Source organism: Thunnus maccoyii, chromosome 5 (assembly GCF_910596095.1).
Source record: "Thunnus maccoyii chromosome 5, fThuMac1.1, whole genome shotgun sequence".
In the NCBI taxonomy this organism is placed as follows: Eukaryota; Metazoa; Chordata; class Actinopteri; order Scombriformes; family Scombridae; genus Thunnus; species Thunnus maccoyii.
In genome coordinates, this window is record NC_056537.1 from 34,534,407 (window position 1) to 34,553,051 (window position 18,645).

General features: G+C 39.4%; 1 protein-coding gene across 1 annotated transcript in view; it reads right to left on the reverse strand.

The window, feature by feature from the left end:
- Positions 1 to 16,884, reverse strand: part of LOC121897583 (cytosolic carboxypeptidase 4) — a 168,968-nt gene extending 152,084 nt beyond the window's left edge. The window contains exon 1 of the mRNA XM_042412155.1: positions 16,567 to 16,884. Coding sequence (XP_042268089.1) covers positions 16,567 to 16,623 — 57 coding nt within the window. The 5' untranslated portion in view covers positions 16,624 to 16,884. The remainder of the gene's footprint in view (positions 1 to 16,566) is intronic.
- Positions 16,885 to 18,645: the final 1,761 nt, after the last annotated feature.

Sequence of the window (18,645 nt, forward strand, 5' to 3'; positions counted from 1 at the left end):
CCAGAAGAGTTTCTCATCCCATATGTTCAAAATGGTGACTGAAGGTCTGTTGGAGAGCAAACTCCAATATATGGGTACATAAGTCTCTTATTTGATCTTTCCTCACTCCTCGATCCTCGCTTGAACCTCAAGTTGTTCTGGTCCACCATCATGAAGGCAATCTCCAAGTGCTTATTTCTGTTCTGAGGAGCATGGAGCGAAGAGTATCTCTGAAGGAGCCATAAGCAAGAATACAGGAGAACAGTCTTCACTGTCATGTCAGCCAGTCTTTTACTGGCTGACATACCCCCTTATTTGATATCAGTTATTGATTGGATGCTGCAGCTGATTGGACTGATCTGATACATCACAACATTACTGAGTGGAAACAGATAACAGATTTAACTCAAGTATACCACTCCCAAATTTTATTAAAATTTTTATTTGATTTCTGATTCACCAGTTAATTAAAAATCAGGTTTAATTGTAGGTCTCATCAACAAAAGACCCATGAACAACTTTCTTCATTTATTAGAAAGATTCTTCTTTTCATGATCTGTTATTTCCCCCATTAACTTTTATTATGGATAAACTTAAAGTAAGGTAGAGTCCATGCGTCAGCAAGAAACACTTTTTAAACACATTTATATTTTACATCATTTATCGTCATTTCCATTCAGTCACATGTGGCCCAAATACTGCATGGAATGATGGCATGTCAACCAAGAACGAACCAAATAAACAAGAACTGGCCCACATTCCTAATGTTCATATGGCCCACATCCTGCATGGAATGGTGGGATTTTGGCAATGCACTCCTGTTTGCTAGCAACAGGCCTAGCAGCAATGTTTTTGCAGTCACCACAGTCAACATGGTTTGCAAATTTCAGGAGCTGTGGATAAAGCATTTGTGTGTCACTGGAAAGACAGCTGCCAGCCCCCAACAAGGTGCTATCAGTTAATCAGTTCAATTGGGTACATGTGGGGTTCAACCCTAATTGCACCAAACAAGGCAGTGGATAAAAGTTCATAGACTACAGGTGGGTTCTGTGGCTGGACTGTTAGGACAATGATCCCTGGACTAACATGGAACAATAAATTCCATGTTTATAAGGAGAGGAGGCCAGGGCACACTTTGCTGTGGAAAAATAATCTTCTGGGAGCATTTCCAGAGAATCTTACCTTACCAGTTGTAAACATTATCGGTGTGTATACACCTACACTGAGCTTCACCTCTAAAATTTTATAATTTAGAACCACGGTAAATCATATATCATATCATGTCACATCCAGATTTGCCAGTTCTGAGTGTGCCGTATCTTGGCCAAAACTGACCCAGATGTGTTTTAAGATGACCAGGCCACATTGGCTGCATCATATGTTGGCCACCTCAGTCTCACTTCCAGATTAGCCAGTACTAATTGTGCCACATCTTTACCTATAGTGGCCTAGTACTGTTCAATGACCCAAAACTGACCCAGATGTGTTTTAAGATGACCAGGCCACATTGGCTGCATCATATGTTGGCCACCTCAGTCTCACTTCCAGATTAGCCAGTACTAATTGTGCCACATCTTTACCTATAGTGGCCTAGTACTGTTCAACCATATTTGGGCCATATTCACCATTTCAAACATGGGCCATACTAGGCTCACACCCTGATTAGCCAGTGCTCACTGTTGTATATTTGCCAGAACTGGCCCAGATATGTTTAAGATAAACAGGCCACATTTGCTGCATCATATGCAGGCCACTTCAGGCTCACATTCAGATAAGCCAATACCAATTGTGCCACCTCTTTACCTAAAGTGGCCCGATAATGTTCAGCAATATTTGGGCCATATTACTATTTCAAATGTGGGCAACATTAGGCGCACACTATGACAGCCAGTGCTGACTGTGCCATACAATTGCCAAAAATGGGCCAAATTTCTTGTATAGTATTTAGGCCATATTTGCCATATCCTATGTCGGCGACTTTAGGTTCACATCAAGTCAAGCCAGTGCTTACTGTGCCGTAGCTTTGTCAGAACTGGCCTAGGTATGTTTTAAGATAACCAGGCCATATTTGCTGTACCATATGTGGGCCACTTTTGGTTTATACCCACATAAACTATTGTAAACTGTGTCAGATCTTTGCCAAAGATGGCCAATATTTGTTTTGTGATATTTGGGCCATATTCACTATGTATCACATGGGCGACTTTAGGATCACATCCAGTTTACATATCACCGAGAGCACCGCATCTTTGCCAAAAAATGGCCCACATTTGTTTTGGGATATTTGGGCCATATTTGTTATTTTACACGTAGGCCATTTCAGGCTCACATCCATTTTGTCCGGGCCATATATATTCATAAAATAAAAATTACTGAACCATGAATCAATCACAAAAAAATGCTCTTTTAACTTTTCTTCTTCTCTGTTTCAGTGTGTCTTCTATAATATCATCCTGAGCTGAAAAGGACGTCAGACTGTCACAAACTAGATAAGAAATATTTTATTTAAAAATATTCTGCAGACTACAGCTGTTTTTAATGTTCCTTTTCGTACATTCTGTTCTCTCAGTAATCAACAGATTAAATTGGCTATTTGTGTTTTATTCTGTGACAGCCAGCCGCTGTCATAGATCTATAATCAAATGATAAAACATTGGAGCATTTATCAAGTGTTTTCCTTCCAGCTATCATAGAAATTATCAAGTAACATTTTTATTTAATAATGTTAATTATGTGTTAATTATATGTACATGAATTGTAAGTGTAAACTTTAGAGTTTAAACATTTACTTAATAATTTCTACATACTGATAGCTGACTTCTACATATTTGACAGTTGAGGTTCTGTGTGTCATGACAACTTGTCGTCTCCTCAAAATGATGCTGAAGTGAGTGAGGACGTCCCATTTGGTGAATTAAATTCCTCCATCCTCGCATCTCTCTCTCACATCCTTGTTGGAAGGAGCTAAGATATGAGGAAGAGAGACAAGTGAGGGAAGCGAGGAGACACATTACAATAATGAAAAGCACCCCTCATTTCTCTAAAAACATATTTCCTCATTTCCTCTCACTGCGCCTAGTTTCCTTGCGTCTCTCCATTTATCCTCAGTGGCAGGGACTAAGGAAAAGATGCAAGTGAGGGAAATGTGGATGCAATTAAGAGACTTGAGATGTACCCAATTCTGCAGCTTCAACAGAAATCTTCAGTGGTGACCCATGGATGTATTATAAGAGCTGGATACCAGGCTGAAAATGGTGCCTATTCATTCCAATAAGAACTGCTCACCCCGCACATTGTTGTGACATCACAGATTTTTAAATCTCTTTTCTCGGCTCAAGGAAAGTTTTACTAATAATTAGTAAAGTACTAAGTGCTAATAATTAATATAAAACCTCAATGGATCAAAAAATTCATGATAGAAAGAGTCATAACTGACCTTGTTTGCAGTTCGATGTGTCCTGTCAAACGTTTTACAGTCATCACTGCAATAGCACGAGGGGCCACTGGGAAAAATTGGCTGCAAGGCTGAGTGGCAGCGCCATCTCCAGCTCTTATAATACATTCATGATTTAAACGTGTGTTGTATGAAGGGACCTCTTCCAGTGGCCAACTATCTGCCTGATATAAATAGCTAAATGTGTTGCATGCAGACAGCCTGTTTAGGTGGCCAACAATCTGCCTGATTAAATAGAGACAAACCATGATGAGTTGAGTTGAGCAACTGTAATGAGAGACTGTTGCTAAACACAGGAGTAACAACATCTGTGATTATGGGACAAGTTATGTAAAATGTACCTATCAACTAACAGTAGCATCCTGCCACTCACTGATGCAGCCAAATAAAATGCAGAGCAGTTTGGCTTGAATCAGCATGTCACTGATTGGACATAGGGTTTTATATTATGAGTCAGCTCTGTTTTTAGAGGAATTGACTGGAGTTATTTCTTTCCTGAGGCAGTTAAAACTCATTTATTATGACACCATTATCACACAGCTACTGCTCACAAAAATGTGATGTTTCTACAAGGAGACATTCATGTACATAAATTTCAGCTTCTACGATTATGATTCTACCCTGTATTCATCAGCATCTTCAGTTGCATCAAACCATGCACAAATTCAAAAACAAATCCAATGTGTATGAAAAAAGCTGGACGAGGTAGATACAATGAAAGAAATATCTTTGGAGGATGAGAGTATAAATTGGCCCAACCCCAGTGTGGAGTGTGTTCATACTGAAAAAGTGTCATATCCAGTTGTGTGGTAGAGTCAAAGATGATGACTCAAAAGCACATAGTTGCAGCTCTGCAGGATGGCATCCCCAAACTACCAGAAACGTGGTACAATATGAAGAAATACAATATGGAGAAGGTAGTAAGGCCAAACAGATAATCCCTGCAGCACCACCACACTAACAACCTAAAGCCACCTGACAATCTCCCATAGAGGCATGTGCACAGATAGACCCCAGGTGGCACTCAAGCACCTATCCTTTTGGCCTCTGACTAGATAAGTGCCCTTTTTGCAAGACATTTTTTTCTTATATATTAGTTTTTAAATTTGGCCCATGGCATCAATTCTCAATTAAAAGCATATTGTAATGCCCAACAACTGCATTTGAGTTCTAATTCTGCAAGACCACACAAGCCCCTGCCCATCCCTCTTTGACATCCTGTCACAGCCACCACAGTTAACGCACGCAAATCAAGCACCCTGCGGAAGGAGCAGCGTAATTCACATCACTGTGAATCATGCTGAAAGCAGCCTCCATAGCTAGATAATGCAGCTACATCTGGCTATGTGAGTTCTATAGTTTTCAGCAAATTATTTTATTTGAACCAGATGTATCTGTGTGTTTGATTAACTACATTTCTATATATTTAGCCATAGGAATGTGTATAAATGTTTATGGAGTGAATTAAGCCAGTCTTGCAATAAAATTAATTGTTGTTTCTGTAGCTAATGGATAATACAAGTTTGAGATGAAAAGCATGAGATGACTAGCTCAACTTCATCAACTATTATGGTACATTATACTTACTGAATTTTAGTTTCAAACTGTTTAAATACTTAATTTGCAACCAAGAATCTTAAAATTAGATTTGTTAATGGTCTTCTCTATTTCAAAGCAGAGACCTCCCATAAGTGGCCACCCATGAAAAAAGAGCCAAAAGACCAAAGGGCAATGAGGCACCATCACAGCAAGTCATACCACTGTGTCCTTAGACCTGCAGCCAAAGCTGCTCTTGTGTAACACCAACAGCAAAGAGGACCCATTAATCTGGTGGAAGGAACACAAGGGGACAATACCCAAGACTATCTGTGCTAGCCAGAAAATATGTTTCTCTTCAGACAGGGTGTTCAGTACAGAGGGAGGGAATATTGAAATATGTCTCAATTTCTCTCTGAAAAATGTTGATGGATAGTGTTCTTGGCCAAGAATCTACTACTTCTGTCACTTTTCATGTGAGCAACCAAGTGCAACACTATGAATCTCCATTTGTACAATTCCTTGCAACAAGAAGAAACTTAAGAGATAATGAAGAGAGAGCAGGGAGGTAGCCAGGAGGAGGAGGAGGATATGACAGTTTTTTTTCAAGTTTTTGTTTTTTCAATCTTTTTATGCTTATAATGCATACAAAACAAACAGAAGAGAAGAAAATATTAACAGCTTCCATTTCTTTAGAATGAGTCAACATAAAAAAGGGGGGAGAAGTACACTTAAGTCCATGTATACTTTATAAATGTATGTAAATGAACATTTCTTCTTTGGCAGACTAAAACAAGATGAACCCACAGGTCCAGGCAGTGAACATTCAAATTTGTTAAACAACAACACAAAAATATACACATACACAGAAACACCAGTATCATCAGTTGGTTGATACGAAGACAGCATTTTTGTAAGAATATGCCAAAGTGCATAAGTGGTAGGACCACAAAGCAGCAGCTGACACTGGGTGAGGTCTTGTAGGTTGCCTCCCATATGTCAAGAAGGGGTTGCAAAGTCTCACAAAAGGTATTCTCTTTGTTCATGAATGTATACTGAAGTCTTTCCAGGTGAAGCACATTTGCCAGATATTTGAGCCATGTGTGTGTGTGGCTTTTTTCTGATTTCCAATTTTGTAAAATCAGGTGTTTGGCCAAAAGAGTACAGAGAGAAATAACTAATTTCATAGTTATTTACAGAGGAGGGGGCAGATATTAGGCCAAATATAGCCAGCAATGAGTCTGGAATGATGCTTTTTTTTTTAAGCGTTTGACAAGTAATCAAATATGAGTGACCAGCAAGGTTTCAGTTTTGGGCAGGACCAAAGCTGGTGTTTGAGTGTACATGTTTCCTGTTTATATTTCTCACAGAGAGAGGACACTCCTGGGAAAATGGTAGAAAGTCTGAATTTGATGTAATAGGTTTTGTGCATGACTGGAGTGTCTGGCATTGACTGAATGACAAAAGGCTTTTTGCTCCGCCTTCTCATGCTGCCATTAAGAACTGGTTTAAACACTTTTGCCTTTAGACGTGCTTTAGACTTTTTGAATCATTGTAAGATTTTGATATTTGAATATTACGAATATTTGATAGAAATCCAGCCAATAGTTGTTGGGTTTTTATGTACCTTGTTCACTAACAAAGACCACGCCATTTGTACAGTATAAAAATAGTTTATTTGGTTTGCAAGAGGATTTGGGAAGGGTTGGATGGGGGTTGTGTATGGTGAGATGATTGAGAGTCAAGGAGAGGGATGAAGGGGGTTGTGATGCATCTGGAACACTGAGGAACCGAGGGAGCAAGATTCAGGATGGGGGCATGTCCCAATAAGTTTCAGCTTCATCATCCACCTGTGGTTCCTATAATGAGAGGGAAGACAGAGGAGAAGACCAGGGTTTGGGGGGGAGGGTCATGGGAACTGAGACAAATGAGAGAAAGGGGTTAGACATGCCTATATAGGTAGGCACAGGTGATTGAACTGGGCGTGGTCTTGTTCCTGAGCCTTAGTTATAATAACTTCATTACTGGACAAAGGGGACATTTTGACCTGATAACGATGGTTTACCAGGTATCATCAGTAGGAATCAGCCACTGGGGGGCATTAACATACATACCATATCTTATGGTAATATGGCTAGTAGTTAGATATCTCACTCTGGACGAAAGTGTTGGACAGACGTATCAACTGACCAGCACCACCAGTACAAAGTTCTTTGTGGCAGTCACTTAAACTGCATGTTCAGTAATAAACTGAGTTGTGAATAAGTTTTTGCTTATTTTGAAATGTGTGCTAGTGCTTCACTCAACGAAAAAAGAACTACATGATACTTCGTGACCAGAGTTTAACTTTGAAATGTTGGTCACAAGATAGAGGTCATGGCTTCTAACACAACAACACAGCTATCAATATCTGACATGGTGTAACCCCACTTTAACAAAGATCCTAGCTGATGGGCATTGGATCCACTCCCAGCTTTTATCCAGACTTTGTGAAATGGCATTTTTACACAGACCAGTGAAAGCAATCTCTTACTGTACATCTCTTTCTCTCTCTCTTTCTCTCTCTCTCTCTCTCTCTCTCTCTCTGTCTGTCTGTTGTTTGTGTGTGTGGAGATAACAGTAACACCAACATATGAAAGTTACATCACATCGTTGATTTTTCAGCTGTGATCATTTTACCATGAAAATGTACATTTGTTTGATAAAATAAATCAAGATGATCGCATGTGCTGCTGAAGTTTTGAATTTTGTTTGTCACCCTTTTATCTGTGCATTAAAGTAGTATAAATGACCCAGTATGCATAATCAGTGGATAACAGTGCCTATCTATTTAACTTTGTATCTGTATGGTATGCATTCAGTAGGGGTGAGCGAGTACACCATTATCTGTATCTGTATCAGTGAATTGGTATTTTAATCCTGAAAATTTATGGGTTGAAGCAGTTGCGCGCTGTTAATCCCTGTGGTCAGAGTGGCTGTGAAAATGGCAAGATTGTGTTGTGTGGTGCAGCAGCAGTGAACTTTGTACAGGCTCTGTGTAGGGGAGGCACTCTGTGTGTGGCTGGCCCATCACAAAATGATGTGGACAGAGTACAAGTATGGATATTGACACATTTTACTCAGATGATACTTGTGCTCGTAAAAAGCACATTTTGCGTACTGACCACTCATTTTATCCGAGTGTTCAGCTCAACCCTAGATTTCAGTATATCACCCAACCCTACAGTGTGATAGCACTATTGCATGTTTGATTGCACTATTGCATGTTTCATGATCCACAAATAAAAACAAGATTAACAAATGTGTATGATGATAATTGAATAATTTATGGTGTACACAAACTTTAGCTTTTTTTTAACTTTAACTTTTTTTGACTTTTAACTTTCACCAACTTCAACAAGATAAATATGAAGACGTCCATGCCAGTGCTCTAGGTGAAAAGTTAAATTTAGAGTGTTTCGATATGAAAACACCATGATTGACTGTGTCGAATGCTTTACGCAGATCTAAAAATACAGCACCAACTACTCCTCCTTTGTCAAGTCTTGATTTAAGTTGCTCTACTAAGTGATAGGTAGCAGTTTTGGTGGAATAATTTGCTCTAAAGCCAAGTTGCATACAACGTAGACCAAAATTGCTTGTATTAAGAGATGTTGTCAGTTGTTTAATGACAACTTTCTCAGCAACCTTTGAGAGTATTGGCAGTAGCCTATACTTATTGGTCTGTAGTTACTGGCTTCAAGGCAGTCTCCAGATTTAAAAATAGGTGTGACAATGGCACATTTCCAGTCATCAGGAATGGAGCTGTATTTAAAAGACAAGTTAATGATGAGTGATTTGACAAACATGGTATCATATTGGAAAGCATCTCTACTTTTGGAGCTTTTTAAGGAGCTTATGATTTTTTACTTGTAATTCATTAGTCTCTGCCAGCTCGAAAACCTAACCTGTAGCATCTATAGGAACAATATCCAGTTTCCTTTTCGTAATTTTTTCTCCTAACTCATATACAGACTCAAGAAAAAAATTATTAAAGACAGAAGCAACAGTAAGATGATCTTCAATTAACTTTTCCTGTACTTTGAGAAAATTTTGGGTCCCTCCTTGTGAGATTATCAATGTTTTTCCAGATCAATTTACTGTTGCCTTTTGCCTCATTCAAAATATTGAGATAAAAACGAGATTTAGCTTCTCTTAGCTCTTGGATAATTTTGTTCCTTAAACCTTTATAAATCAGCATGTCAGTGTCTCTTCTAGTTTTAATTGCCTTTCTTAGTGCAGCATCTCTAGATTTCATTAGTTTCCACAAATTTTCATTAAACCACGATAAATTGTTTTTATTTTTAGATTTTATCTGTATCCTCACATTAAATCTTTTCCTCACAGAGTTGATTCTGTGAGTAAAAGTATCACAGCCATAGTCCAGATCATCAGAGGACAGTACATCATCCCAGTTCAAGCTGTCAATTTCATCAGTAAATTCTTCTTGCTTAGCTCTGGGTATGCATTGAAGGATCATTGTCTTAGTTGCTGTGGTCTTAAATCTACTATTAGTCAGTTTTCTGGCACATAGGGTTAGGTTATGATCTGATGAGCCAATGATTAAATTATAACCTTTAGTTATTCTTTCTGGTTTGTTAGTAAATATCAGATCAATTTGTGTGCTGGAGCATTTTACAATCCTAGTTGGGCCTTTTACTAGTTGTTCTAGTCGGAATTTCTCTGTGATCATTTTTAGTTTTTTCCTCTTAGTTTTATCCTCCCAGTTCACATTAAAATTTCCCATAAGTAATAATTCTTTGTCGAGTTTGCACTCTTTCTTTCTGTGAGTTGATCATAGAAAGTGTCATCTGCAGAAGGGGGCATATAGATACCTATGATGTTAGAAGACATTTGTTGGGATTACATTATTTTTATCCCAACATATTCTAATGTGTTACCCGCATTGTAAACCATACGTTCACATTTGATATCTCCCCTCCTCCTCTTCCATCAGGTCTGTCTCTTCTGAAACATTGGTATCCGGGCACCGTGAACACACTTGCAGGAGTTGTTTGTTTCAACCGTGTTTCAGTCAGACAGAGAAAGTCCAGATTTGAGTCAGACACGAGATGAGTTAGCTGATTGCTCTTTGTAGTAATGCTTCTGATATTAAAATGTCCATCAAATAGCCCCCTCAGTTTCAGCTTCGGGTCCCATAAGACTTTTGCATGATTGACAGTTTGGAAGGTTTTGAATAACCTCTGCCTCCTCGCTGCAGAGCCTCGACACGCAGTGGTGTCAGCAGCAGGTTTTGTGAGAAAGACGCTGGACCTATCAAGGTTTCCACAGCCCAATAGCAAAAAGTTATTCATGGAGACATCATGCCTCGTGTTAACAGAGTTTAGTCTGTTAAGAGAGAAGCCCGGCTCAGAAAGATGCTGCTCATTCATCACTGGCACCAGAGGAGTCCCAGACACACTCGGGCACAAATCAGCATTGAAGTTCTGCAGCGCTCCAGGGGTCACTGGTCCAGGATTTAGCTGAACATCTCCTGAAAGCAGGATCAGCATGAAGAGGAGACCTGCTATTCTCCTAAATGGGGTGGCAGATGACCGGTCCACTGGATCGGTGATTCACTCTGGTACCTGGGCTTGTCCGTGCCGCAGTACAGAGGAATAGACTGCAAAATATCCCAGTAAGTTATGATGAAAACTCACTCTGGCCCCAGGAATGCATTTGACTATGGTTGCTGGTGTCGCTAACTTCATGTTTCTCACTATGGAGCTGCCAATAATCAGAGTTGGTTTCTCAGCGGGTGTGTCACTGAGTGGGGAGAACCTGTTTGAAACGCAAACTGGTTGGTGGTGAACCGTGGGCTTCTGCTTCCTCTGGACAGTCACCCAGCCACCCTGGCTTCCTAGCTAAACATATGACACATCGAGCAAGAGAGAGCAAGAGAGTGGGAGGGATGAGAGAAGCCATCTTTAATTGCTTAGCTAGGTTAGCTGCTAAGCTAACAGCTGAGCTAAAATAACTAACAACTGTGGGGTTAACGAGAAAAGTCACTAAAAGAAGGAGAGACCTAAGAGTGCTTGAGCAAAACTAGCATAAGTTTAAATGTACAGCAGGTAATTATCCACAGTAATGAAGAATATAGCAAAATTACAGCAGAACGTCAGCACGCCCATGCTGCACTAGTCACCACCAGCCATCCAATGAAAATATGTATGTAAACTGTGTAAATGAACAGGCCAAATTAGTGCTTGTAGCTAACAAGCTAACCTGCAAACTGGGTTGCCAACTCTCACACTTTTGGCATGTGACACACACTTTTACCTTCAGTCTCAAGCTCTCACACTGCCCAAACACTACTCATGCCAAAACACTGCAACAGCAAAAGAGATGAACAGGCGAATGGTCAAAGTGTTTTTGGTAAAGAGAAATGGTTAAACCAAGCAAATTATTTTTACAGCTATATACAGAGCTGTAGTTGAGACTAAATGCACGTAAACGCCATTTACCCACCTCTCAAATTTCAAAATAGCGTTTCTGCACACTTCTCATCACTTGACAGCTGTTAGTGGCTCAGATTGGCTCCCTGCCTCAGTTTCTGTTATAGGTTGTAGGAGCACTCATTATGTTTTCCATACAAACATTGTATCCTCATATAAGACACAGAGACAGCTGTTACTGTTAACAAGGAGCGACCAACAATCCACCACTCACCCATGCTACGCGGGTGTTTAAAACAAACAAACCCTAAAGCTTGCAGGCAGACTGGCGCCGCTTTCATGAGATAGACGGAGGTATCAGAGTTCAGAGGATCATAGATGACACTAACTACATGTGTGCCATTATATAATAATGTCAGATGAATAGCAGCCAGTGAATACTGTTTCAAATGTGACTACACGACCAATAAAAATAAAACAATTCTTGTTTCTTGCTTCTTGTTTACCATATGATGATGTTGATAGGTCAGAATTTTTGAGTGGCAGTGCATTTTGCAAATGCAAGATTGTGAGCAGCAAGCAGCTCCTCCTCTTTCACTCAGTGTACTGTCAGTTTCTCCTCAACAAGTGCAAAGTAGTAACGACACATACTTGGCTGCTAATTCAGCAGTAACAAGCTGTTCTGTTCAAAGACTCTTTTCAACTGTCAGTCGGATAAAAACTAGCATCAGGGCATCAGTGATGACATACAGACTGAACTCTTTGTCCCTGCTCTCTTTTGAAAGAGAACTGACTGAATCTTTGGACTATAATGAAATAATGTCAGTGTTCAACACCAAGCCCTGTCTTCTCCTCCTTTTATCATCAAAAGTATGCTGATTTACAATTTATGACTGTAGCAGCCTATTGCCTATGTCAATATTATTGTGTATTGGGTATATTTTTTGCTGATGTTCATGTGTCTGCTGTGTGTGTGTGTGTGTGTGTGTGTGTGTGTGTGTGTGTGTGTGTGTGTGAGAATATATGTGGCCACTCACATAGCCACGGATGTGCCTGTGCCATCTAAATCTCAAGCTGGCACACCCAGCATAATCATAGCAGCCTGTCACAGGCTGTCAGACAGGCTGTGATGCTCAAGCAATCACTGTGATGTGACTCAGCTGACGCACTGTAACAACAATGGCTACACAAGTTTTTAATGTGTTATTTGAAAAAAGTTGAGGAGGAAGAAATTCCTCCACCTGTGACTGAGTCCACCAGACTCATCAGCCAACAACGAGGTCAGCCCAGCCGCTCTCTCCCTGGCAGTATAGTGCTTTCCCTTCACAGCCAAGAATGGAAAATCAATCATCACAGTGGTATGGATTGTTTTTTTTGATAGAATAGAGTGTAAGGACACAGTTTTCTGTAAAATGTGCAGATTTCAGTGATAGACACTATTATTTTTAATTACTGTTTTACACAACCACAGCGCACTGGTTAGGCTAATACAAGACCAATAAGGGATATCGATAAGAGTAGTAGTATCGATAAATCCTTACAATACCCATCCCTGATTATGATAATGCAGTCAATAAACATAATTCACAAGGATTGCAACAACATACTACAAATATAACATGAAGAAAGTCAAGGAAATGTATGCCTCTGCTCATCCCCGTATAAAGGTAAGCCTATTTTTAATTCAGATTGTATTGGCTGTATTACATATTATATGTCGTATGTAGGCAGATTTACCTCATGGTTAGTAAGGCTCTCCATCCTGCCACTGCAGCACCCATGAAAAAAATAGTGAAGAACACTGATGAATATACAGCGAGTGTGTTTTGGCTGTGAGAGTGAGTGAGTGAGTGAGTGAGTGAGTGTGTGTGTGTGTGTGTGTGTAAACCCTTGTTATTGCCTTTTTTACTGGTGAACATTCAATAAAACGTTGTAGATATTTTGATTGGAAACAACATGTCTTTGACCTCCATTAATGAACAAACTTGCGTGCCCTTTACTGGGTTAGCATACTGTATGTGTAATATTACACATGCACATATGCGTGATTAAGCCCTTAATATCAAAATCTCACTCCAGCCAGATACCCAAAGTTGGCAGCCCTGCTGCTAATGCTAGCGGGCTAAGAAACTAACACGCTAATACTAGCACCATTATGATCACAGCATCTACAAGCCAAGATAGACTGAAACTTTATGGGCCCTTACTGGGGAAGTACACCAGTAAATTAAAAATGGCACAGACAAGATTTAAACCAATGACTCTTAATTCAGGGGCAGCTGACTAACCCACTGAGCTAATGTTGTCTGTTTCTTTCTTTGAAAAGCAGAGAGACAGCAGTTTGATAGACCTCATGCAGGGCACCATTATGTTGCATTATATCTACTTTTATATTAAAATTTTTACTGGTTAGGGGCATCTTCTTTAAAGGGAACATTTGTTTAATTAATCAGTCAATCAGTCTCTTTAACCATAAGTTCTTTTCAATACATTGACCACTTGTCCTCTGCTCTCAAAGGACACAAACAAACAACTTCTTACTGATAGAATGAAGACATTTATTTATAGCAAATGTCTAAAGAATACACGATAAACAAAATAATCAAACAAAGTAATACAAAGATTTAAATTGTGAGATAACTGGTTACTGGGTTGGCGATAGTGATGATCTATATATGTGATTTGAAGTTATAAAAGAACAAAAGGGCACTAGGAAAATTAACTTCTCTAAGAAAATTGTTTCTTATTTTATTCAACATCAACTCTTATCACTGGAGCCATGTTGTTATGCCTATTTTGTGGAGTGTTGTCATTGTTGCCTCAGAAGGTCCAGGTTGTTGTACCGTGTTTGGGCTCGGTGGCGCAGCCTACTTTGGGTCCAGGCCTGTTATCTGCAGGATGTCACTGTGAGGAGCTGCAGTTTTGAGTCACCAGCAAATTTCAGCTGATCTTGCTTCAAAGCTACGCCACAGAAGAGTCTTCACTGTTGGCTAAGCTCCCAGACAACACTGTGTTGCAGCATGTCACTGAGAAAATGACAGCAGACTGAGGTCCCAGTTCTCTGAGGCCATCACATGTGACAGAAGTTATGGCAGATTCCTCACTGTCTCGGTTTCGGAGCGACATGGGCTGTGAGTTCAAGCTTTTGTTGGCTTCTTTTGAGGTTTATGGTTGAGTTGAATAAAATTTGATCTGGCTACACTGTCTTGAGTTAGGCTGGGCAAAAATTTCAAAAGGTGAAATACTAACTTACACATGGAAATTCAGGAATTAATCATTTCAAAAATATAAAAGACAAAAGAAAACTGAAACTTGTTTCAGTTAAAGGTTAAAATGTGTGTGTACATTTTATTCGAAGAAAAAAAAAGAAAGTAAAAGAGACATCTAAATGACGAGGAACTTAAAATAACTGCAGGAGTTGGGAACCAGCCTAGAGAAAAATCCCCTGAGGCATGCTTCAATCACTTCCTCGAGTTTTGGGCGTGTTGAAAATCGTTTTGCACCACAAGTGCTAATGAATATGTAATTCCTTTGTCTCAAAAGAAATGTGGTGTTACTGAAATGGTGATTTCTCCTCTGTGGCCTAAATTTGTGTTTCCTATTTTCTGATTCTTAAGGAATTAAGTCTTGAATCTTACAGGCAAAAGTCACATACATCAAACATCACTATGGTCCAATCCATCGTGATAACATTGTATGTAGCAGTGTATTGTATAAAAACATAGTTTAACATTAGCTCTGCTTTCATAATAATTCAATCATCTAACATGATCTTTCTCAAAAATTCTCAAGTCTCTAACATCAAAAATATAAAATTTCTAATACTACAGTACATAAAAAGGTTGAAGCAGCTGTAGGTTTACAACAGAAATAAATGCAGTCAATAGATGGCAGTGTTGTCACACAGTAAGAATAATGTGATAAAATTAGATTCTATTAATTCAGTCATTTTATATTGCACAGTTATCAAAGTTATACCATTCTTAAGGGAAACTCATGCTAAGCCACACTATCTGGTTTCCATGATGATAAGCCCACCTAATTCACATTCATGAAAACTTGGCTGAAATAGGAGCTATACCAATGAGAAGTCACTAAGGAACGCACGTCTCAAATTTATTGCAGCCTCTGTGGAGATAAGCAAGGCCCAAAAGGGGAGTCTGTCCATGTTACTATGGAGTTGTCTGGTCCTTTCTCTGGTTCAAATGACACAAGGGTTATTTATTTTGTCAGCCATGGTCTCTCAGGAGGGTTTTTGAAAGCAACGGTGTTGATATGGTGAGCATCACTGGTCAATCCCCACTAGGTAATGAGGTCAGTTCATGGAGGTCTTGGGTGTCTGCACTGACCTCCATGTTTTAGTTATTAAAAAAGATTAAAGAAAAGAAAGCAGAATGTCCTCTACAGGAATTTCCTTTGTGAATTATCTGTCTCTGAGAGTCAGATATCTCAAAACCTTCTCTGCATTACATTTAGAAAGAATTCTGTCATGGTCTTATCAGAGGGATTTCATATGTCAGAGTGCTTACAGCATTTTTCTGTATAGGTCAGTCTGTGAGAAATCTTGGCTTTAAAAGGTTTAGAAAGCTATTTTTGCTTTAAAAAAGCGAAGATTAAAAAAAATCTTTTTAATCTTTAAAAAAGGAGGAAAAGATAGACTTTAAAGAGCATCAATGAATTAGAGAGGAACTGGTTGGTATGACATGTTCATAATGAGATGTCTACAGTCAGGATGCCTCACTGGCTCTTTTTTCACGGTGACCACATAAAACCAGTTATTCAGAGCTGGAGCATACTAGTACCGTAACATCTTACTTTTACTTGGGCAGGGTATTTCAATACCCTTTTGATAATGCAAGAGGTCAACTTTCAGTGAAGATACTGTACTTGGAATGTGAAACTTTGTTGCAAATGTCTTTGTTGCAGTTATTCAAAATGTACTCAGTAGTGTATCAATCAGTGCAAAAAGAAGATAACTAGTAATAAAAACGTAAAAACAATTAAAATACAGCTCAGACATGAGGTTAATTTTGCAGCATCATACTGGAGAAAACACATGAGGTATATTAAACAATACAAAAGAACAATACAAATAACCGCATGCAACCCCAGCACACACACAGGATCAAACACACATGCACAGCTTGCTCTGTGGATCCCTACCTGCAGAGTGGAAAGGAGGACCTCTAAGCCGCTGGAGGAGCTCGGGGAGGCTGTCATACTTGATCGACCTCGCTCTGTGCCGGTCAGTCAGACAAATATACAAGCAGACAGAAGGTAAACAGCTAAACAGACCGACAGACAAATGAAATCATTAATCAGGGGATGCGGACAGAAGAAATCCGAGGTGAGTCCTCACCACCATGCGTACACCGTCTCACACGCACAACATATAAAGCATCTGCCTCGCTCGTTTTCTCACTCACAGCAACACAGACACACACATACAGCATTGCTGATTTGTGTAAGGAGAGAGAGAGAAGCGACAGAGAGACTCCCCCTGACTTAACTTCACCGGGATTACCCACCAAGGCCAGGAGGCTGTATGTGCATGTGTACAGAGTATGTTTCTTTTTTATACCATCCAACCACACATTATAGAAGAAATCTCCCATGTTCACGTACAATACAAACACAATGTATTTGCACAGTTACACTATTAGACACATGGACATAAATAAAAGTGATTAAATGTGTGTGCTGTTGTGTCTAAGTGTGTGCACGTGCCTGTGCATGTGTAATCCTATCCCTCCAGGATAAAGCGCTCCAGAAAACATTTGTGCCGTGGTGTTGAGAAAGCTGCCTCTATAAAAAGGCCTTGACAAGACCAGCTGGGCAGCTGCAGAGCAAACTATATACAGTGGTCGAATTCAGCCAGCGAGGGTTAATGAAGGCATACTGATATAACATAAACTTTTTGAGATTTGTCCATTTTTATGGCAATTGCCAGACTCTAACACCAAGAAAAAAAATCACAGGTATTCAGTGATTTCTGCAGAGTGTTATACTATAGGACACGCACAAAGCCACGGTAACCAATGAAATATGTTTACAAGGCTTGACTGACATGTGACTGAACTAAATGTGAATAAATCAAAAACACTTTTCAGTATAACAATACAATTCAAGAGCTGCTCAAACTACTTCCAAAATGACAAAGTTGAGACCAACATCTCTACAATGGTTATAGCAAGGAAGGCCATTAAACCAACTGTACCACAATGGTTCTCAAACCTTCTGTCATGCCCTGATTTGGAAGCAAAAAATATCTACTGTATATAATGTATATCAATTGAAATTGTATCAACCATTAACAACATTAGGGATGTTAATGAGAGGTGAATTAACAGTGTTATGAGTTGGTGTTGGCATGTATCTGCATGTATTATAGTGAGAAATCTTATTTTTTGAAAAGGTTCACCTCTCATTCCAACAGAATCATCCTTCTCCCATTAAAATAGTGCAGCTAACCATCGGAGGCTGAGGCAACAAAATCCAAAATGCAAAGTTTGTATGCAGATACAGTTTATCTTTATGGATTATATTGATTCCAAATTGACAAGAAGACTGTCAACATATGACACCTTTTATCTTGTGTCCATATTTCTTAAAGGGAGTCGGTGTATTATTTTCCTGGATTTTTCTGGAGAGCGCAGGGAGCCTCAGTTTAATTCAAACTGCTAATATGTATATTTTTAACGTTTTGTCACCACCACAGAAACACTAACTAACTGCTAATGTATGATAAGGTTGTCTGACATTGACTGTTGTTAGTTATTGGTTTGATTAATGGTTTACAGCCTAATAATGTGTGTTTGTACTGATTGCTGATGGTGGCTGATCAGGTTAATTATCAGCTTACTGAACTGAGTTTCTAACCGCAGTATGCAGTAAATGGTTGCTCTTTGTATGTGTTTTTAAACTGCTTTCCTAATTAAACACAATGTGCTTGATGGTGTTATTAATGACCCCTGATGACCTTGAAAGCTTGGCATTCTCATTGCCCTTTAGCTTCCCTTTTTAAAATGCTAATATTTGATTGTCTGATTAATGTTTGATTTGAACTCCTCTTTCTGTCAGCTGCTGTGTGTCTGCAGTGTTGGGTCTCATACTCCATGCGACAAAGGCAGGCCTGAATGCAAGTTCCATGGCCTGATAACAGGAAAGGGCTCCCAGTGAATCAAAGGGAGCCCATTTCGGACTACATATCCCAACATGCACTGTTCAGTTCACACCTAGGAG